General features: G+C 31.5%; 2 protein-coding genes across 3 annotated transcripts in view; both read right to left on the bottom strand.

Annotated features, from left to right (window-relative positions):
* Window positions 1-24,188, bottom strand: part of LOC115875223 (gelsolin-like) — a 46,678-nt gene extending 22,490 nt beyond the window's left edge. For both annotated transcript variants that reach the window (XM_030890634.1, XM_030890633.1), the window contains exons 1-2: window positions 24,033-24,188; window positions 12,494-12,711 (exon numbers count right to left, since the gene is read on the bottom strand). In XM_030890634.1, the coding sequence (XP_030746494.1) occupies window positions 12,494-12,706 (213 nt within the window). In that variant the 5' untranslated portion in view covers window positions 12,707-12,711; window positions 24,033-24,188. The remainder of the gene's footprint in view (window positions 1-12,493; window positions 12,712-24,032) is intronic.
* On the bottom strand, window positions 20,186-21,181 carry LOC115875259. The gene is made up of 2 exons (XM_030890682.1): window positions 21,097-21,181; window positions 20,186-20,767 (listed from the first exon to the last, which is right to left on the bottom strand). Exons 1-2 carry the CDS (start codon window positions 21,179-21,181, stop codon window positions 20,220-20,222), a joined length of 633 nt encoding a protein of 210 aa, XP_030746542.1. The 3' UTR covers window positions 20,186-20,219.
* Window positions 24,189-24,497: the final 309 nt, after the last annotated feature.

Below are 24,497 nucleotides of genomic sequence, written 5' to 3'. Positions count from 1 at the left end.
AAATAAATTATTTATAATCCGCTCCTAGAGTCGCGATTTCGTCGGTCGCCAACAGTAGTAACTGGAACCGGTAACTACGTAGCGTCGCATAATATTTTTTGAACAGCCTGGAATATATTTGTAATATATTAAAAAACATAAAATAAATATACAGGGTCCGGCAATAGTGCGTACTTGGATGTATTTCAGGAAAATTATTTAACTTTTATAGGGTGGCTCAAAAAAGTGTGAGTGGATCAGTATTTCGATAGTTTCAGAGATATTAATAAATAAATTAAATTTATTTTTTTCGGCTTTTCTTAAAAAAAATATTAAAAATACAAGAACTGTCCTAAAATCAAAACTATATTAGGTATTTATTTTGTATGGTTTGTACTTACTTTACTATAAATAATGGTAATCGTAAATCGTAAATTATACGGGATGTTCAAAATTCTACGTTAAACTTTCTAAAATATAAAATCATTTTTCTTCATTTTTTTACATGGAAAACCTTGTATATTATTTTCGCAATATATGGAGAATTAAAAAATTAACATTTTTTGTATTTAGAGCATTTCAAAATTTTTGACGGTTTTGCAGATATTCGCGGTTTTATATTTCGTATGGCATTATTCACAGTAAATTTTTATCAAAGTCACCCAATAATTTTTCTTTCGTATTTTACCGTTGAAAGAGCCATATGAAATAAAACTGCTTTTAAATTTTTTAAAACTCTTTATCTAATAAAAAAATAATATACAGGGTGTTGTATTTTACAAGCATTTAAAAGAAAGGAAAAAAAATATTTTATATAACACCCTGTATAACTTATGATTACAACATTTATAGCAAATTAAGTATAGACCATCTAAAGTAAATACTTAATATAGTTTTGATTTCAGGACTATCTTGTATTTGTAATATTTTTTTAATGAAGGTTTGAAAAATAGATATTTTTTATTTATTTATTAATATCTCTGAAACTATCGAAATATATCTATTCATATCTTAGGATTATGTAAAGTGGTCTGAAAGGAAGCCAAAAATGCAATAATATACAGGGTGTTCCATTTAAAAAAATCATCCCGATCCACTCACATTTTTTTGACCCACCCTATAGAAGTTAAAATATTTTCCTGAAATACATCCTCGTACATACTTTAGGTTTGCACTTAAACGAAATTCTCAAGTTTTTTATTCTAGGAACTACAGATGCCCGACACACTATTGCCGGACCCTGTATAAAATAAATAGCTCAGAAAATTCTCAAAGAAAGACTATTATAAATAAATTTATTATAAAACGCACTCTAATACATATTACACAGTAATAGGTGTAATATATATTAGCCATGTATACCTTTGTTTATATTATACAAGGGTATTAGCAAAATTAACCCTCTATTTGAATCTATACAGATTTTTTGTCAATAAGTGTACGCTAATTAGGTAGATACATATACTAAAAATGGTTCTACTAATTACAATATTTAACATTAAACATAGATTAGTAACGATATAATTATGTAGTACCCAGATGCTTTTATTTAATTTCCACTTATTATCATTGTTAACGGTATTTTTAATATCTACCTTTCTATATAAAAGTGCTAAAATCAGAAAATTTACTGACAAAACCATATCTGTATATTCAAAAATAAAATACAGACTAGTTTTAAATTAGCAATAATAAGTATGCTTTTCTTTCTCGCAAATAGGTATTTTAATTTTAAACCGACTTGGTAAATCCAAATGATTTAATTATCCTTACAGGAAGTGATATAAACTCACCGGCAAAAAAAACCGGCTACTAAAAACTAGACCCAATTTCAAAGTTGGATTTCTCGCGAACCACTCATTAGACTTTGATGATTTTTGGTTTGGTTTGGTAAACAGCGTATCTCCAATACAAAAAGAGATAATGTGGTGATTAAAAAAACAAAATACTCACAAAAGTTGAGGCTACAATGTGATTTAGCAATAGCTACTACCGCAGCTGCGCCCTACAGGGTGTTACAAAGTTCGGGCAAAAAACTTCGTCTTATTGTTGGGCCCTGTATATGCTCAAAATATATTCGGAATAGAAAATTCTGACGTAGCATCCGTTAAGAAGGAATTAATTTACAATTTAAAAAAAATCATCAAAATCTAATGAGTGGTTCGCGAGAACCCCAACTTTGAAATTGGGACTAGTTTTTAGTGGCCGGTTTTTTTTGCCGGTGAGTGTACATTATCCTTAGCAGGTCTCAAACTAAGAAAAACCTAAGAAAAACCACAAAAGAATTTTGCAAATAACTTAAAAACGGCTTAGCAAAAGAGTTTCAAAGTTGATAAGTAGCCTGATAGTAGATTATTTTCTTTTATCTATGAGCCTCATCTAATACAGGGTCGCTGTTGTGTATGGAAACGGTCGATTATTAGGTAAAATATAGGAGGTACCGCAAAAAGTTAAATATAAAAGTTATAGGGTTTATAAATATCTATTAGAGGGTAATAAACTTAAATATACAGGGTCGGTCATAAAGTCGTGGCAAATCAAAGTTTCATTTTTTTAAATGGAACCCCCTGTATATTATTGCATATTTCGGTTCTTCCGTCAATTCTAAGTAAAAATTGAAATACACACAATGTACATCAAACCAACCGTTTCCGAGTTATTGACTTTTGAAAATATCACTTAAACAATTTGATTTAATTAATTTCCATATGTTCAGTTTCATTTAACGATGTCATTCTGCCGAAACTGTGATACTTAATAATGTTTGACATTAGTTGTCAAGTTAACATTTATAGATATGTATAAAATGAGAGTATATATCAAGTCTGGAAATCACAAAATTTTCGTTTAACATTTCAATTCGAACAAACACAAAAAGTGTTGACAACGCAACTACAGAGCTATTCAGTGGCTGGAAAAGTTTCATAACTGATCTAGACAACAAAGTGATGAAGAACCTTGAAGATGATCCCGATAATTTTCACGGCGGAGTCAGAGCCTGTATTCAAAGCTACACAAAAAAATATAAATAGTTCATCTTCTCTTTTGAGTGGACTTTACACAGCATTCAAACGTTCTTCTTCATCAAGAAAACAAATGGTCCACACTAGAAGAAAAGGGGTGAAAATTTCTGTGCAGCCAACTAGTGTAGCCCGAAGAAAAACCAAGTTCAGTGGCAAGAGACGGTTCCAGTCTGGAAGAAATACCTGTTAATTTTAAGAAGAATGGGAATCTTGCTCCTCATAGTTTGGCTGAATGTGTAAACCAAAATCGAGCTTTAGGAGCTCGAAAAATCGCGAAGCAGATTTTTGTTGTTTTATATATTTTTTAAATGTTTAATGTGTTCGTTTAATGTTTTCGATTTTTTTACGATTTGATATAATATTTTAAGTTGTGGTTGTTTTTTTATTAAAAGAGAATCCGCCAAGACTTTAGGGACGTTGTCAGTGTTATTTTGTATTTTTTTTAATTAATTTTTTTGGCACAACTTTGATCAGGCTGCCATGAGTTTTGTAATGAAACTCAAGAGCGTATACACTGTATATGCTAGAAAACGCAGAAAAATCCTTTATGATACAAATTCATATAACCATACCAGCTTTTCGGCCCCACCCAAACGATATGCCAATGGTTTTCCGAAAAATGTTCATTTCCAATTTCATCACAACACACACGGCCTGATTGAACTCGAACCACACAAGATAAGTCTTTGATTTGTGAATAATATGTGAAGGATATACACGTAGTAAACAAATTTGAAGTCAATCAGATATGTAGAAGTCAGTCAAAATTATTATATTGTTTACTATATTAGGAAATATTATTTGCGATAACGTGTGCTATTTAGCAGGGGGGCAATTTTTGGAATTGATCGTTTACATGCGAACGCGCAACTTTGCGAGTGTTAGAAAACGAATGCGTTTTAAAAATTCAATTTTTCAGCCATCTTCGCATCTTAATTTGCGATCGTCGTGAGCGTACGCAAAATTACGAGCCGGAACTGTGGCAACGTCGCAAATCACAGTGAAAACTAAATTCTCTCCAGTTTAACCGTATTTTTTACTGTTTATTTACTTTTCATTACTTGGTATCGATAATCGAGGTTTGTTGTGTTGTTGGTCAAGTGGGTTAATAATGGAAAAAAAACGTGGAACTAATGTTAGAGAAAAGCAAAAAGTAACGTTAATATTTGTAAAGAAATTGCAATTGCAATAGGCAATGCAATAAATACCCGTATTGCAAAACCATACTGTTCTCTATTCTGTTGAGTTTTTCAAAATTATTTGTAAATTCAACCCATTGATCGGATATCTCTGGATGGTTTAGACCGTTGGTAACTTCATCAATTGAATGAGAAACCGAGGCTTGGTACATATCGATGTATTTATTTAAAGCAATATCCGGGCTGGTAACAACCACTTCCGTAAAATTTCAAAGCAGCTAAAGCTAAAATCTGAAATTTAATGTTACTTCATAGATATACAATAATAGAGAAAAATGTTACCCGGCTTTGCACATCCCAATCAGTCTTCTTTGTGGTCGCATGTACGGCTCAAGTAACTGAATTAAAAAACGGCACAAGTCTTTGGATAACCGAAATATTTTTATTTTTAATAAATTACCTTTCACTCAGTTCTATGAACGCATTCCCCGGATTGCGCAAAACATTAGGGCGGTATTGCAGTTCTGCATTTTCTAGGTTTCGAATGGCCAAAACATTCATTATCACTACTATTATTGATACACCTAAACCCAACTACAAACTTGGAACTATCAAATCTAATAAGCGCACTTAGAAAACATACCCTTACGATGCTGTCGATCCGCTCGCAAGAGAACGCAGGGAAATTTGCTAATACGCAAAAATACGAACACTTAAAAATTGGATTTTAGTGTTGATCGAAAAGTTGCGAACAATTTGCAAGGAAACGAATAGCCAAAAATTGCCCCCCTGGGTGTTTTGGCGATTTCAGGTGGCGTTTAGAAGCTGACGCTCGGCTCGAGCCGATTCGCGATCACGTGTGGCGTTTAGAAAAATGCGACCGGTGACCATATCGCACAATGTGAATAAACCTTTAATAATAAATTGGACTGGTCACAAAAAATACAAAATATTTTTTTCTAAGAACATCTTTCACATAATTAGAACCACTAAATTTTGGCAGAGATTTTTTAACTCTCCGAAAAAAATACACAGCAATCATTATTCATTATTTCGTTTGAATATAGATGACATAAATTCTCTAAAAGCATTTTATTTAATGATTTTTCCTGTGTTCTCCATACATTTTCGAAATGGTGACAATAATATAAAAAATAAAAGATAAATCTGCTCTGATAATGTGTGAATGTATCACGTGTTTTGCTTGTATTTGTAGCAAATTGCAGGTGTTAAATTTAATAGTTTATTATTAAACAAGATAAGTAATCTTTATGGCAAACATAGCTACGGAGAGATCACCAATACTACATAGTTGAAATTTTCGAGCGAATTTCTTCAAAAAAAACCCTCATATTCTTTCAATTTCACAAAAAAAATCCAGATCTTCTGAAAAATCACCAAATTTCGTGTATTTTATCTATGTTTTAATCTGTACCAGTATCATGTTTTTCCCATGGACCCTTGGATTTTTCCCTTCATTAAAAAGAATAATATACAAATAACTATTTGCTTTAATTTGACGAAAATAAACCGTATTACAGCGCATGTAATTAACTCTAAACAATCTTTTAGCACAGCTATTAAATCTGTTAATAAACTTAGGTATCGACTGTTTACTTTTAATTAGAACGTTGAGTTTGGCGTTGATTCACCAATTGTAAACTTACGAAATCGGTCATAAATACCAACATTTTTAGTACCTGTATCGCTTATATTTTTTTTTAGTTAAAAAAATAATCGTTTACTCAATATTATATCGGTAACTTTTAAAATTTTGAATTAAATGTGTTATACAGAGATTAGATTAAGACCACTCTTAATATTTTAACGAAAAAATCAAAAAATAAAAGTGACATCAAGATGAAGGATGGCCGTTTTTGAAAAACCATATTTTTAGAAGAAGGTGTCGATATGGTGTCGATTGCTGATTGAATTGGAGCCAGAAAAGGCTCAAAACGAAATACCTAAGTAAAGTACCAACAGATATTCAGGCTGAGGCGACAAACGCCATATCCAAACTACTTCCATTTAAGTTCCGAATAGCTTATGAAAGGGAATACAAAAATTTTCAAAAATGGAAGCAACTAAAAAACGTGAAGCAATTAAAAAAGAAGAAATAAAGTTTTTAACCCATCCTCATCCGTGGCTTACGTCATATTCAAGGCCTGACTGTTTTGACAGCATAGATAAATGAAACAAGTTTAGATTGGAAAGTGCCCATAAGGACAATGTAAACACTATTTGGCGCTATTCTTGCAACGGTCGCGACCCAAAACTTTTGAAAATTTCGGAGCGGTTCGGCTTTTTCCGGAATTATATCGCCAAATATTGTTTACTCAAATTTATTATTATTTTCGTTTAATTTTATAAATAAAATACAGTGTGTTGCATACAAGAAACTTTATTTTATGTAAGGACGCATGTATGAAATACCTATGAAACATTGGAAACCGACGTTATGCCACGATCCAAGATGGTTTTTGCAGTTCACAGCACAGCTTTTTAAGTTTTTAATGCCACTTTTTCACAATTATCACCGGTTGGAGTAAATAAAACTTGAATTAAACTCACAAGATAGCAATAATTACTTTGAAAATGGACGCTATAAACACTTTTCGGGATTTCTTTAATGAGAGCGGTTTAGATTTTGAAAATTTATTATGATTTTTGAAGATTCTGACTTTGACAAGAGAAACTTATTTCTGTTTTTGTTTGCCGTTGTTCTTAGCGACCGCTATGGCAGCGCCAGATCGCGTATAACGGTCGCGACCCAAAATAATTTCGCGATCCAAAATTTATACGGGCTTTCCAATCTAAACTTGTTGCATTTATCTATGTTTGACAGTTCAACCGAAGTGGTCCAGAATTAATTGTAAACAAACCAATTTTTTTCATTAGTTTCGCAACAAATCTGTGTTTTTACGCGTTTCTATGCTAATAAAATTATACTAAATAATTTTGAGTGAATAGTGAACTATCTAGATCCGATTCATAACATCGTACAGCTGGTTCCAAAAAAAATGAATACGACTCTACACATTTTTTCGAATATTTGAGCAGTGTATATTTATGTGTCAAGTATTTTGACATGTTAAGGTTATTGTGACATTGAATAGAACAACTTTGCTTTTGACAAAGTGGCAAATAAATTTTTCAGAATGTCAGCATGACATGAGTAGAGAAATGGGGGACTTGTATCATAGAATATACTGCACGAAATAATACAAATATGTTTTATATCGTATTCAATTTTATTGGAAACAGCTGTACCCGCGAAAAAAACCATACTTTCAAAAAAAAGTTGGGGAATTTATATAAAAACATAATTAATAGCGTTAGTGTTAGTGTATAGTGTTAAACCAACGTAAGTGACGTGTATTTTTGTGTAAAACAGTTTTCGTTTCTTTATTTTTACTTGGTGAAATAAAAAATTCCGCGACATTGTTCTGTGTCTGGGCCTTGTAGCAGCAATTATATACTCTGTTTTTTTTCTCAGGTAAGATTTCGACAGACGATGACAGAAGAAAAGCAGATGACGTCCCATGCCAATCTATTTATTTTACTAAAAAAAGTTTCTAATAATTTTTAAGTTATCTATGGATGGGTTTAAATATAAATCCGTCATGCGTCGTGTCTTGTTGTTTTTAACCAGTTTTATTGGTTTATTTAAAAAATGACAGATCGTATTTCAATTTTATTGGTTTGACGGAACGATGAACGATAAACGGACGCCGATGCGTATGAACTCGCCTTTAGATTTTTGTCATTTTTGACGCTTGTCAAAGTCTTGCCAAATTATAGGTTATAATTTTGTGTCAACTTTTGTTAAATACCCTGTGTTTTGGAAGATGATGCATTTGATTCGTATTATTACGTGTGTTTTGTGTCTTTTGAAGTCAAGTGGAGGAAAAATCGAGTGAAAATTAACTGTAGACCCAAAGCACAGTTTATGGTTAATACTCGCTACCCAGGCAGAAAGTCTTATACACCAATGAAGTTGCCATCGTTAAAGTTTGTATACCATTTCGTCGTAGATAAGTGCATCTTGTATATGGTAGAAGGATCAAACTAAACACATACTAAAAACTGGATTAGCTATAAAATATCGACATCACACGATAGGTAAATAATGGATTTTACTACTGCAGAAAAATAATGCCAAAAGGTACTGGTTCAAAAAAAAATTAAGATTAAAGTTAATTAATCAACCTTTAAGGTATAAAATTTGGTAGGTGTTATTATTAATAAAATAGTTTGTTTTATTTACCTATGTTGTTTTATTTATCCCTGTGGAATATTACAAATTTGTATTGGTACATAAGTTATATTGATAAATATAATCATAAATGCGGGTAGTTTCATAAAGCTTGAAAGTAAAAATAGTTCTTTTTTATATTTTTTTGGTATGTAGTCTCTTGTTCTTGTTTGTTTTGTATTAACACATACCGGTTTTATTAAATAAAATAACTCGATTACATTTTTTCAGTTTTATACAGTTTTTTTCACAATATTTTGAAGTAATCACTTGTCATCTTGTCAATCAAATTTTAAATACCGTATGATCGAGAAAAAACGGCGTCAACGATGGCTATGAAATGAAGATCGCTGTCATTTTATATGAAAATTTATATGGGAAATGTCATTGATCGTCATTTCCCAGCCAACTGGACGCCGTTTTTTTCGATCATACGGTATTTCCTGCTATGCGTTCCAGTTGTACCAACTTATTTCTTTGTAAAATAAAATAAACTACTTTGAAATTAAAATGACAGACACATCTATCACTGTCAAGGATCTTCTCGTTGGACAGACTATAATAAGTCCTCAGGATCTGTCTACATTCTCTTTCCCAACAATATTAACTGTAACTAGGTCACGTCCAAAACCTACAGAACATGCTGTGCCTACAATTTTTCCAAATCAACCCTCTTATGGACCCTCTGTGCATGTTCCGATAAAGAGAAAACGTCCCGATGAAAGAAAACAAGATTTGGCCAATTCAGGATGAAATAAATATTGAAAAGTATTATTATTATTATGAAATATATATTATTATTATGAAATGGCAATATATTTTAAAGAAATTAAATGAATTTGTACTTTATTTCAGTATTTTATATAAAAAAATGATATCTTTATCTTTTTATTTACAATTTATGGAGATGGTTACTTGATGAACATCGAACTACAAATTACTTAATGTTAATAGTTAATTCTATCTAATATCCACATTTTTTAAATATGTTAGGCAAATTTTTACAATTATTTTTAATTAAACTTTAAAATGTATTCTGCCGTTATCATATACAATACATTTTCTTAACTTGTCGATAAACGTATAGTTTTCAATTTTTTTAATATTTGGAAACTTTTTATCACAGGTATATTATTACTAGTTGCGAAATACTCGCTAACGCAATTTTAGGACACGCTTTTTATTATCTAGATTTTATTTTGTTCATCTTATGTTGTAGTTTATTTCATATTAATATTCGTGCTTTAGATCTAAATTTTAATGCTATTCAATTACTTTAACGCGATAAAAAGTTAATGTTATTTTTTAATACCTTTCTGTATAATATTTTTCATATTTATATCTGGCAAAACTATCAATAAATACTATTATTTATGCAAAAACTATATGCAGTACCATATGGCACAATACAAAAGCCCGACTAGTGCGGTGACGTCACAAATCGATGTCTCTGGCCTGTATGTCATGTTGGTTATGCCTCATCCTATCCTCGCTGTTAAAGTATCATAATCTACCTTTGCGGTTAAATTTCTATTTTATATCTATTATTTTTGATAGATATAAGGCAATTTTAACAGTTGCTATGGAATAAAAAGATTTTTAAAGGAAAATTAGGCATTTTTATGTTAGAATAAAAACACTTGATTCAAAATTGTGTTATAGTATGCTCAAACCCAAGTGGATGTGCAACAATCCCTAGAATGGTGGAGAATATTTTAATTTTAATTATAAATTTCCTAAAAGAAACAAATTGTATCTAATTTCAGAATGTGATTAATTCGAGGTTAATTCACTATATTTCGTCAAGGAAATAAGACTTCTATAGTAATTTAAAATACGAGTCTTTGTTATTTCCACATTAGGTATGTATACTTTCCACATAATTACAATTTCTAGCAAACTCTTAATTATTTATACCTGAAATTACACCAGAGTGATTCAAGCTTTGTTACCAGTTTTTGAAGGTTGAATGAGAATATCCTTTTATCTAACTATATCGTTACAAGCAGATTTTACTAAACGATTGGTATAAATAAGGAATAGTTTAACAACAATATAATTAATCAATCGCACAAAAAACAGTTGTTTTAAATATTTCTAATTTTGTTTAGAACCCAGATGAAAGGTACTGAAAAAAAATTCTTATTTTCAAATTTGGTTAATTTTGTTTCCAATATCATCTTGATAAAATCTTATACCATACTATCGAAAAAAAAACTGGCGTCTAAGACGGCTTTGAAATACGAACTCTTACTCTTCTTTATTTTTTAATGGAGGTTAATATTTGTGTATCTTTAAACGTTCTATCCTTTTTTAATTGTTCTATAATTAGTGTTAATTTTTGGGCATTTTTTATGGCAATTTTTAGCAAATGGCGTCTAGAAACAGACCTCGACAAAATTATCATCAATTGTCATTATCCAGCCGTCTTTGAATTTACTTTTTTTCGATCATACGTTATTAACCTTTGCAGAAAAAATAAAGATTATAAAATAAACAAGATTCTGTTTTTTTAAAGATGTTTCAAAATTCTAAATAGCGAATTATTTTTTTTATGAGTGTCTTTTTTGAAGCTAATCATAAGTAATAAAATAGACTAGATAGTTTCCATATTTTGTATCATGAATCGACATAGCTTTAATTCAACTTGATGGTTTGTTAAATATTTTCTATTCCCAAAATCGATATTTGTAACTAATAAACTATTAAATAACTGAAATAAAAAAAGCATTCGATGATCATAAATCCAACTTAAGCTTTAATCCAACTTTGGAAGTTTGTTAAGCATCTTCGATACTCAAAATCGATATGTGTCCAGTAATTATTGGATTTTAAAAAATTATATCTATTTATAGGACTAAAAACTAAAACTAAAAAAACAAACATTGGATGATCATAAATCAACACAGTTTTAATCCAATTTTATAGTTTCTTAAGTATTTTCTATTCCCACAATCGATATTTGTTTAGTATTTATTGGATTTGAAAATGATATTTCTATAAGTATACTAAAAATTAAAAAAAAACATTCGATGTTATACCGGGTGGTGCATCGTCGTTGGAAACAAAACAAATCCCATACAAATTTTGAACAGTTGAAATATTGATCTATGACGTTTTTTCTTTCACAAATTTTTTTTTGAAAATTGTATTTTTTTTAGTTTTTACTTAAAAATAGTAAATTGTTTTCTTTTTTATTAAGGGTAAAAATTACACCTTTCGCCGCGAGGCTGTATGTTTGACATATACAACCTATATAGGCACAAAAGTCATTTTTACTCTGAATAGAACATGCTATTTTCTTTCAAACCCCACAAATAAGTTTTTAAATAATTTGAAACGCTCCAAATAATATAAAAATGTTTAAAAGTCATATACCTTGTAATTATACAGGGTGTCCCAGAAATGAGTGCAAGTATTTTAACTGGTAGTATAGTTCAACCCCAAGAACACGCCTATGAGGTTTTTTTCACAAAAAAAAAATTGAAAATTCGAATTTTTTTTTAGTTTTTAGTTAAAAAACATAATTTCTTGATAATATGGCAGCATAGGTAGTAGATTAAATTTACAAGAAAGAAAATCCAGAAAAGATCCAGCTGTTATCAAAATGTTAGCCAAAAAATATTTTTTTTGGAAATTTTCAAAATAAAATAACTCCGTTATTTTGGACTTATTTGAAAAACGATTAAGAGAAAATATGTTTCTGCTATCAAGATCTACCATCCCTTAAAATACTTGCACTTATTTCTGGGACACCCTGTATATCGAGAAACTATGGTTACGCTCGTTGAATTTGACACTTTATGTCAGTTTAATAATGTATTTTCGTACTTTGACTTTTTTATATTGTCAATCATATCACAAAAAACAATACTTTTGTGACGTTTGAAAAAAAAACATAATTTCTTAATAACATATAGGTAGTAATTTAAGTTAAGGAAAACTCCAGTGAAAAGATCCAGTGGTTCTCAAAATTTAAACAAAAAATCATTTTTTTGGAAATTTTCAAAGTAAAATAACTCAGTTATTTTGGACTTATTTGAAAAACGGTAAAGAGAAAATTCTACAAAAAAAAACTAAAGCAATTCTCCACTAACCTCGATTCTCCATATCTCCAGGCCGGGGTTCTTGCCGGCATTGGCGAAAGCCGGTTCCATGCTGACTTGTCGCTGGGGGGAACGCTGTCGGGCAACTGTCGAAGCCGCCGAGGTCTCCATCATCAGGTGGGCCGCGGCGACGAGGAACAGCAGCGTGAAAGCGCCGAGACGCATGGGGGACGCTTGGCGTCGCTGGACGACGAAGGCCATCATCGTGACTTGGGGGTGAAAAAAAAAACAATATATTAAGCCTATACGGGGTAAGGTTACCAGATGAAAACTTGCCCACCCCGGACAAGTCTTCCCAAAAATCCGGATAAAACCGAACTAAAGCATTTTAAGCAAGTTAATTTTTTTAGGACGTAATTTTTTTAGCGAAGTAGCATAAAATGTTAAAAGCATAGATAAATGAAACAAGTTTAGATTGGAAAGTGCCCGTAAGTAAGGACAATGTAAACACTATTTGGCGCTATTCTTGCAGCGGTCGCTCCCCAAAGCTTTTGATAATTTCGGAGCTATTCGGCTTTTTCCGGAATTATGTCGCCAAATATTATTTATTCAAACTTATTATTATTTTCTTTTACCTTTATAAATAAAATACAGTGTGTTATATACAAGAAACTTTATTTTATATAAGGACATGTAAAAAACGAAAATTTAACAATAACTTGACAGTCGGCGATCCGTATTCTTCAATTTCGGCGGGTAATACAAATACGATGTTTGTCCTTTTCTATTCGTGCATATCGGACAAGGACGTACATTATTTTATCCGTAATGATAGTGATCAGGTATATAAAAAGAAAAAAATAATCGTACGATATAATCAATATAATGGACTTACGTTTTTGACACAAAATTTCCATTTCATTTGATAAACATGGATAAGAGAGAGAATGACAATCTGTGACGAAAGTTCCAAAGTTCACGAATTGATATATACATTTATATCCAAAAGTATATAAAAAATTAACAAATGCTTTTTAATACGTGTTCTACAAATCTGGTGCTTTATTTTATAGATATTATTTACCACCACAAATGGATTTTTAAATAGAATTACTTTAAAAAAGTACGTGTACATTATAATTATGTAGTATAGGATTTTAACGTGTAAGACAGTGATGTAGGCAGCTTTAATGGCAAATCACATGTATTAAAAAGAGAAAAAGTTGGGTGGGTTTTAATGGGTACATTTTTCTGAGCGGTATTGCAGATTTTGCATCAAAATTTCAAACCGTATGAGTAGAGGTTTCAATAAAAACTGAGTATCTAGGGTTGGATCTGGATTTTCGGTATTTTTTTTCAATTAGTTACTCATTTTACTACAACTGTAATAGATTACATCTTAGCTTAGATATATTATCTTCATTTCAGTAGTATACATGAACACATTTTTAACATAGTTTATTTTATTCTAATTTCTTTAAGACTACGATAATATACTGGCTGGCAAGAGAAAATCTTGGGTCGTTTATTTTAGCTTCACACATTTACCTACATGTCTAGAAGTGAATCGCTATGGCAATCTTGTAAGTCGGGGAGAGAAAATTATTACCTATCTAATCAATATATCGGATAAATTTAACATAGTTTATTTCTTATCTCTAATCTTCTATTAAGACTACGATAATATACTTAATAAGAGAAAATCTTGGGTCGTTTATTTTAGTCATCATTTACCTATCCAACTTTAATCCAGAGCCTCAACTTCATACCTGCTGGGAAAATTCTTGCTCTTTTCTCTTTGTTCATTTATACAATCACAGAGTTTATAGACTCTGGATATACGACAATCGGCACCATAAGTCGTGTGTACATTATCGGTTATATCATTAAATAAACTAAATTTAAAAAATGCGTGCCATAATTACGTAGTTTAAAGTAGTGCAAATTCTGTTGTCGGTCATTATTCTACCTAGTTTAAAAACGCTGGAGCTAAGTGTGTGAAGTGAGACATTAAATGATTGATCTTTTGTTAAATTACGTGGTATAACTCAACACAATGATGAATCGTTTAATGTTTCGATATGCACCTCCATAATTATTTAATTGTAATCATATTGTCAGATTTAGCCTGACAACAGAATTTGGTTAATTTTTAGTATTGTTTTGATCATTTTTTGAAATATCTGTCTTATTATGCAACAGGGATGTACGTGTCTACGTAATAGAGCATCAGCATCTCTCTCAATATATCGTATTGTACTGAACACGTTGACACACGAGAATGTGTACGCTTTCATTAAATAAACTAACCAAAAAATATGCTCTATTACGTAGTTACGTACATCCTCAGTTACATAATAGACCGATAATCAATTAATTACATAATGCTGTAAATATCAAAATATCTCCTATTGTCAATCGATCTGATTAAGTGGATAGGTAAATAAACTTCTCTATTTTTTTCTCTCCCGTATTATAGATCTTTCCTCATTCAGTATATCGTATTGTACTGGAATAAGGTTGACTTTATTTCTTCACATAGGACACCGGCATACAAAGCCGTACGTTGTACGTTTTATTAAATAAATGAACTTTTGTTTATTTATTGATTCGTTTATGCTTCGTCTTATATATTTTGTTAAGTTATACCACACCAAGTGCTATAAACTATGTACAAAATTAAAATGCATAGTCAATTTTAAGTAAAGTTGTTGAAATATATCTATATTACTATTATGAAACATCCTACTCTATCGATTTTTAATTTGGAATTATATTAATTGCCATGTGTCATCGTTTTATTATTATTGTCAATTTTCTGCGGATAGCTGATAAATTAATCTATTGTCAATTCAATATGATTATAATATGATGTCTAAATACCATTTTGTTATTCATAAAACGGCCTTTTATTAATACTGTCATAATGATCCATCAATAAATATTTCTTACGTGTTGCAGCAGACGAGCAAAATTTATTAATTTTAGGGTCCTTTATATTTACTCATCCCTGATTCCATCCAACTATGGCCGCTGATGAAGCGGGACGTAGACGTTCGCTTTCGGTCATAGGCGTATCACTGAAAAACTAAAAATTTCCTTATCCTCGTTCAGAATTATAAATAGCAATAAAAGGATAAAGATAAGTAAACTCTTATACTTGATAAGTTTGCTGTACCATTAATAAAAAAATTGGTAGTAGGAAATATTATTTCATAATATTAGGACATGATAATGTGCATAAATGTACATACTCATAAAGCAAAGTAAAAGATTTGAAGTTAACGTTTTTTGCTGCCAGGGCTAATTTGACTTGTTTAAGATACTTTGTTTAAGCGGAATCCGAAATAGCGGTCCTCGGTCAGTACTTAGCAAGTGTCTAAATCGACTCTTACTCACGAGATATCCGATCCCATCCGGCCTGCGAACCGGCGGAATGAGCAGCTCAGAATCAATATATTTTACACTTTTTTCCTTTAATGGACAACAGCAACGATACAGAGTTTCGAACTGGTCACCCGTTTATCTAACTACGATTATCGCCTTACGTCGCTTTAAAACACTAGTGTTCTAATGGGGCAACCGGTGTTTCCACGTAGCTGGACCGTTGGTTGCCCGTAATATTATAGCTACAACCGTTATAACACTAGTTATACCACCCCGCATAAATTCAGTATTATTATAAATAAGTAATTTATTTCACACACCTTAAAGAGTAGCACAATTAGAATCATAAATACGATGCCACTTAACAAAGTTATATAATGTTTATAATGTTAATTTTAAAGGTCGTTTTACATAAAAAATTGTTTATCTGTTTTATTTATGATACAAAACCCGCTTGATCATAAAACTTTTGATCATGTTAGTCCATCCAACATTTTGGCCAGATTATAGAGCAGCACTTCAATATATATTTTAAAAAATAATGTTTTTTGTATTGCACAATTTATTGATTTATAATTTAACTAGAATATAAAGAATAAAAATACCTGCATTTATTTAAAGGGACATTCATTGTTAAATATTGAAACACTTCTTTTATTTTTGATTTGTTAAACTGTAACTTTGTTACAATGAATAAACTTAACATGCATTTATTCGATAGAGTTTTTTTTATTATTGAGTATGTATGGGGCTTAAGAAGCAGCGTGGTGAAGGCGTTTGTTCCACTTGTTCGCATCTTAAACATTGTCAGCTGCCATAAAAATGATTATTAAAATTCTAATAAATTAAATTTTACAGAATTCATAAGTCTAAAATTTTAAACTAAAATTGGCTGTAATACCCTATTTCAAAATGAAATAAAATATTAGTAATGCCACATGACTCAAGAGTTTAGAACTTGTTTGGTTTGGTGGCGACACGTGCGAAGAGATATGCATGGCTTCCTAAGCATTTCGAGAGGCGGGTGAGACCAATCAGCTAAGACAAATCAAGTGGTGGGGAAAGAATATGGCCGTAGATGCCAGGTCTAGGGAAATATTCTCCTAACATTAAGGAAGGAAATACATTTTTAGAAAGCATATTTTTGGACACAATTTAGTGTGCATTTAATTTGTTTTCAAACTTGGCATTTCTAAAAGTATCATCAGATAAATATTTTAAAAAGAATATTTTTGTTGGTAGATTAACATGCCCAACCAGCCTTCACAGGAAATTTTCAAAACTTCATCTGGCAAACACTGACATGTATCGAAGTCCTATAGAACGGTAGAAATTTATTTTTTTTGAAGGTAATACTCTTCTTTTTGTTTAATTGTTGTATTAGGAATAGTTCAACGTCCATTTCTTGTTGACAGGCTCTTTTTAATTTCTTTTTGGAGTATAATTACTCCAGTCTCTTTTTTTAATTCCAGTTTCCATCTATAAATACATTGTAAGTATGCACAATTATGAAAAATAATTATATAAAATTAAATCAAAGGTCCAAAATAATGTGAAGCTAGTTGTAGCTTCTGTAGCCAGACGGTTATAAACTCTGACCTAACTTTAGCTAACATAAATAATGGGATATTTTTAATAAATGAATGAACGATTTTAATCGCAGCTCGTCAATATTCATAATCGTTCATGGTTATGGCCATAAATGGAATATTTTAGCATATCCCCACAGAAAGAAGTCATTATCTCCTAATCAGGAGAACGTGGTGGCCAATTAATTGTGCCTTGTGTGAAATTAGCCGATTGAAGAAAATGGTTCTGAAGGAACAGATTTGCACGTTCGAAAGCGTTATGCGCAGGACAGCCATCCTTTGCTTGAAAACCACACTTCCTCAAAATTGATTGGCAAATTTCGAACTGCTGGTAACAATTTGGTTTTGTAGCATATCCAAATATTTGCAGCTGTTAACATACCATCAATAAAAAAAAGGCCCAATGATATGATTTTGCAGCATGCCAGCCCAAACATTTAGCGTCTTTTGTGGATATTGTGTCCGCAGTGCCATACTAATGGTGCTTACTTTTCTCGAGACTCAATAACGTACTATCGAAGGATTGTGGTAGCCATGTAAGGGAAACGAGCTTTCATCTGAGAATCAATATATTTTCCAAAAAATAAATTATTCCGATCGGCTCTTTTTCTCTTTACAGCCTCGCAAAACCTGGTGACGTCTGTTAAGCAATCTGCGGGAAAAGAAGAGGGATAGCTGTATCACTTCAATTTCAACTTCAACTAAAAAAAACTAAATAAGTAATAAGAAAATGTAATTGTTATAATACTTACTTGTAATAATTCTATAGATTCCAAAATGTTTCCGATCATTATTTATACCTTCATTCTCAATGAGAGGCGCTGTTACAAACGTTCTGTAAAATATCTGCGTGGTACCGATTTTGTAGGACTTATATCCATGCTTTTTAAAACCTATGCGCACCGTTCTCGAGCATTGGTGTAACCAACTTGTTCGGCTATATTTCGGCTTCTGAACAAGGTTCGCTTGTTTTCAGACCGCGGCACAAATATTAATTTCCTTGTCGGGAATCACCTTCTTTCATTAGCTTCCTTATTGTCACAATTTCTGCACGCCCGTCAATGCAGCCTGTTTGCTCAAATTCCCTATGGACAATGTTGCGTACAGTTGTGGTACAAGGCTGGGGGCTGCTATGATCTTGAAAGGTGAACACAAAAACGCCCAATGACCTCTTCCACACTTGACGAAATGTAAAACCACTTAACGATATGCACCTCCTCGGTCGTATAAATAGCCATTTTGAAACACTTTAACCTACATACCTAGGGAAACAGCTAGGCGAAAGAATGATGCAAACATAGTTTGATCTCAGGTGATCTATTTCCTTTCCCCACCCTTTTCATCTACATAAAGGTGCGCGTATTTACTTATCCGAACGAACGCTACTATCCAACGAGCGAACGTCCAGTCTTGTTCGCGCGGTTCTATAATTTTCATTCGTTTGCAAACGGCTCTGATATACCGACTGGAAAACGAATGATGGAGGTGAACCGGTCGGCGAACGGCCGCATGCATTCGGTTTGGTTACAAGGTCCAAATATACCGAATTTCATTCTCTTGTTCTTTCGGATAGAATACGAACTCCAACATAAAGCACCGCCCCTCCTCAATGCGTTCTCCCACCATGCTTTATGCTTTTGCACTTTGCCCACACCCGTAAAACCGGCAACACTGTGGAGTTGGTCGCACTGGCCTCGCCGGCCCCTTTGATGCTATCTCTTCATCTGTTCGTCAACCGGTCATTTATATTATTCTCTGTCTCTTACACGTTAAAACTCCTATACACAATAATCTATATGACCATACTTTGGTATATATATGTGAAACATTGCAAAGTCGACGTTATGCCACGATCCACGATTTAATTTCGCAGTTCACAGTTCACAACACAGTTTTTTGTTGTTTTTAATGCCCTTTTCATTTTAATTATCACGGGTTTGAGTAAGTAAAATTTAAATTAAAACTCAAGGTAGCAATAATTACTTTGAGAAATGGACGCTTTAAACACTTTTCGGTATTTTTTTCAATGAAACGATCTAACCTTGAAAGATTTTATAATTTTGAGTAGATTCTGACCATAGATAAAGTGAGTACCAATCTTCTATTAAGATAGATATGAAACTTAATAGTAAAATTTTGGGCCAAAGCGCCCCCTCCGTGATTAGTAGAAGACTACGTTAACCCAAAGCCTTCGCCTTCCTGCTTAAAAATATTTTTTATGTTTATATTTGAATTCAAAGGATTTATTTTTAAAGTTGCACTGATATATTAGTATATCAGAGTAACTTTAATAAAACATAAGAATATATATATTTTACAGTTTTTAAAAATAAATTTTGACTACAAGGTAGAAAGTAAATCACAATATTTGATTATGTGAGGGGCTGAGTTCCAAAACTAGTTTTATCCAAATTTGTTAATTTTCAATAATCGCAAAAAACGAACAGCAACTTAATTAGTCAATATTTATCAACAATACTTTGTCATTTGCTAATTTAAGCATTACTTAGATATTTTACAAAAGGAAAAATAAATTTATGCATAATTGCACTTTTTACTAAAAAAATAAAATTGGATAAGAACATTTTTGTTGCAAATTAATGAATTAGGTCAGTTATGGAACAAAAAAGACGGGATAAAGAGAGTTTTGGAAATAAGATATATGCCGGATCAACTACTTTCTTAATAATAAAGTGGGTTAATTCTAAATGTAAATGTTTTATTGAACATACTATTATTGAAAGAAACGTGTTATTAACAAATTATTAGACAGTATCTTAAACAAATTAAAGTTGGTTAAATCATACGGTCAATTCATCACTTAATTCTGTTGGAATATCCTGAATTTCTTCCATTTCTTCTTGAATCTCGTCTTTGTCTGGTCTGGATAGAAGGTTCTTGTAGAAGTCCAATTCACTAAGCTCCATCCAATTTGGTCCAAAATGCTGTTTGAGAAGTTTATTGACATCTTCTAGTTTCTCCTTTTTTACCGGGACCTTCAGTGGAAGCAATTCAGGCTTAAAATGGAAATTTTTTCCTTTTTTGAGGAATGATTTAAAGACACCTAAATCACTTTTGTATGTTGTTTCCCCTTTAATTAAAATAGTGTTTTTATCTTTTATCAATTTTAATCTTTTTGCTGGCGCAAACTGGAAATGTAACTGACCAGGTGCTTTAATATTTTCAGCTACACATGTTTTAAAATCAAAAACAGGCACGTCTTTACCAAGTATTTTTACTTTTCCGTATTTAGAAAATATGTTTATATACTCCTGGGGATCAATTATTATGGTATCCTTCCTTTTAAGGTCTTTTTCTAATCTTTTTTGGTAGACCTTTTGATTTTCTCCTAAAAATATAAAAGTAAACCAATCAAGACCAAATTTTCTATAGTAATAGCCGTTAAAGTAATGTTAAGATTTCACAAAATAATAATACTCTGGAACAAAATAGTCTTTTCTCTGGTTATTAGGATTCGATCTGGTCTATTTCTTATCAATTATTATTAATTTCATGATTATATCACTTTAAAAATGAATTTAACACTAAATAAATATACCGGTTCTAATACATTCGATATAATACTCATCATTAATCAGTTACTATTATAAAAATTTAGGTATGAATGTTATATTAAAAAGGCCTCTAATTATCTCAGACACATTAACTTATACATACCTCTCAACCTTGGCTTTTTCTTTACTCCAGCTTTTATTTCTATTTTTCCGCCTGCCCTTTCCTTCATGTAACACGACCGTTTCATTGTTCATTTTGCTTAAGAAACTATTGAAAAATATATCGTTTAACACTAAACGTTTATAAAATATATCGTGCTTTGCCTGAAATTGCATCAATGACTAAAGAAAGCACTATTAAAATGAAGATAATTGGGCAAATCGTCACATGCATGATATGACAAGTTTTGCTACCAATATACGCGTGGATAAGATTAGTTTTGGAACAAATGCACGACTTTAACATGTAAATTATACAGGATAGAATGAGTTATGCCACAAAAATGATGCTGAATATTGTGCAGGGCTGCCAATACTAGACTATAGATACTTTTACTCAAAATTACCAAAAATGGATAAGACGAGTTTTGATACTCAACCCCTCATGTATACCATTTTTACAGTTAATAAATAATAAAATTATTTCTGACTATGATATTTAAAATTTAGATAGAAAATTAAAAAGCATACCGGTATTTGCAGACGCAGGCCCAAATTCAATAAAAACTAAAAACCAAAATTTTTCCTCCGAAAATCGGGCTTTTTTCACTGAAAAGGTATTTTTTGATTTATCAGCAATCATTGTCAAGTTGACAATATACAGGGTGTTTTCTAATTAGTCTAAAAAAATTGTGGTGTGATACCTCATGTGTTCTTAAAACAATTTTTATATAACCATTGAGTCTAAGGTACTTCATCTCTGATCTACAGGGTGTTAAAAATTAAAAAAATTGATTTTTTGCTTAACATAAATGGTACACTACTGCTTTTTTAAATAAAATATATTTTTTTCTAGACTGGCCATCCCTTTTCAACAAAATTGATCTTTTGAGTTTTTCTTGTTCATCAATTGGTTGTCGAGAAAAAAATAAATATACTTATTAAGAGCCCGCCTTTTTTCTAACGATTTTTTATTTTTTAGATTAATTAGAAAACACCCTGTATATGCTATGTATATCACAAGCAACCAAATAAACTAGTAACCTCTAAAAATTATTTTTCCCACCACTAGCGACATACCGTGTTTTTAGTAAGTACTAAATTATTTTATCAAAATTTCACCATATAAGTTTCCAGGCAATGATTCTGACTTTGGAAAGAGAAAATTATTTTTGTTATTGTTTGTGGTTGTTCTTAGCGACCGCTATAGCAGCGCCAGATCGCGTACAACGGTCGCCACCCAAAACAATTATATATTTTGACGGGCTTTCTTATCTAAATTTATTTCTCATTCAAAAATCAAAAGTTGTAGTCATTTCCAGTTAGACAGGAAGTGGCCAAAAATAATTGAATACTACGTCAATCAGTCCTAATTTATATCATATACTAACATACTAAATCTTTAGTATTCTAGTTCTAGGTTTTTTTTACCAGAAAAAATAAAAAATGTATATAAATTAACCACTCTTGAGAAACACCCGGTAGATTATGATCGTGGCCCTAGAAAAGTCGTAATACCTTCTCTATAATTAAATAATATCAGAGTGAAAATTCAATCGCAGTTTAGTATAAAATGCTTCAATAGACCACAAAATTACATTCGCAACAATATCGCAAATCGCAACTCCTAAAAATTCAAACTCGCAGATCGAAATCACAGTCATGGTAATTGAGAAAATTGCAAATTATGTGGCAAGTTCATTTCGCTCTCAAAAATTAGCCAAGGCTTGACATGATCCAAAAAATAAAATGCTCAGGAGACATAGTTCTGACAGTAAAATTATATTTTAGGAAAATTTACACACGAAATTATTCCATAGGGTATTTTAAAGTTGGGGTAGAAAAACAACCCCTCGATTAACCCTGTATAATAATCCAAATACTAAAGTTTATAAAAAACTGAGTTTACGAATTAAAGTTGATATGATTATATAAAGCTTGTTAAAAAAATCATGACAATATAGGTCTAAAAATAATATAACAAAAATATAACAAATTTAACCAAAAATTTTTTTTTTGGTTTTTTGCATCTGACTGTACCTATTAAGCAGTGGCGGATACAGAGGGGGGGCCATGGGTCCCGAGCACCCCCTAAGGTGTCTAAATTGGGTTAAATATTAGGCTTTTGGGTTAAAAATGGCGCCCTGAAAAGCATATTCTACATTACTTTTCATTTGGGCCCCCCTAAATTAAATTCCGGTATCCGCCCCTGCTATTAAGTCTATACGGGTGTTCCTTAATATGCTAATATTTAAAGGGGTAGAATGTATAGAATTGTAGGTCTATTGTGTCCACCTTTCTTGAGTTATAACTCATATTACGAAGTAGTTTCAATAAAATAAAACATTCTTTTAAATATTTTGCTTGTACTTGTCCTTTCAATGAGAACCAAACTGGGTAAAATTATTCTTATGAGGTTTACGAAAATCATGATTATACCGCAAAATAACTTTATTTAGAACTAAATTTAATAAAATAATTCACCATATTATTCATCCTGAGATCGCATAAAAGAAAATACCAACATGTTTATCGGAATTCACTATTCGGAACATCGACAAAATCAGACAAAAAAACCATATACCAACGACACACAACAACTCATTCCAGGGATTTCAGATTTTTTATTTTTTACTAATTATTATAGTATATACTTCTTTTGACTATCTGGCAACACAGGGCGAATAAGCTGAAAAAAATCGCCAGCGGTTCTCAAAATGTTGCCATTATTTCTTTAAATTATCAAAGTTAAATAACTCGGTTATTCTCAGTTTATTTTAAAAATGGTAAAGAAAAAATATATTTCTTTTGGCCAGATCTACCACCCCTTAAAATATCTGCACTTATTTCTGGTACACCCTGTATAATAATAGATTTTTCAAGCACTTTGCGTTCTGTTAATTTTCTTTCTTTCTTACATGTCACCCTTATTTCACTTACTAAAAACAAGATCTGTTAGTCTTTGCACCTCACCAACACACTCACAACTTAATTTATTTCCTTTTCGCGATAACTGGCCTCAGTTACAACACTGACCACCGGTGACCATCGAATGATCTCATAAACAAACACAAGGTGCTCTTATAGATTTGACCCAGAAGGTTAACACAACAACGACGGACGCTGTGTTGATAAATAAATGCTCGAAATCGTAGAAAATCATAATAATATTATAATCAAGACGGCCGAGTACGCTGATTCCAGTGGCGTGTATAGTGGGGGGCCAAAGGAAGTCAATGCTCGATGCGTCGGCTGAGAGCATGTGGTGGTGCATTCTCCACCGGTGCTGCCACCATCGGTGAATATCGTAAACAATCGGTATATGGTATATGTATACATACAAATATACGAATTTAAATAGCGAATATACGAAAAATAGATTATATAATTATTCTAAAAGTGTTT

This window comes from Sitophilus oryzae, unplaced genomic scaffold (genome assembly GCF_002938485.1).
Source record: "Sitophilus oryzae breed Bouriz unplaced genomic scaffold, Soryzae_2.0 scaffold_1356_pilon_pilon, whole genome shotgun sequence".
Lineage (NCBI taxonomy): Eukaryota > Metazoa > Arthropoda > Insecta > Coleoptera > Curculionidae > Sitophilus > Sitophilus oryzae.
Note: the sequence above shows the minus strand (reverse complement) of the source record. Positions and strands in the feature narration are given on the sequence as shown.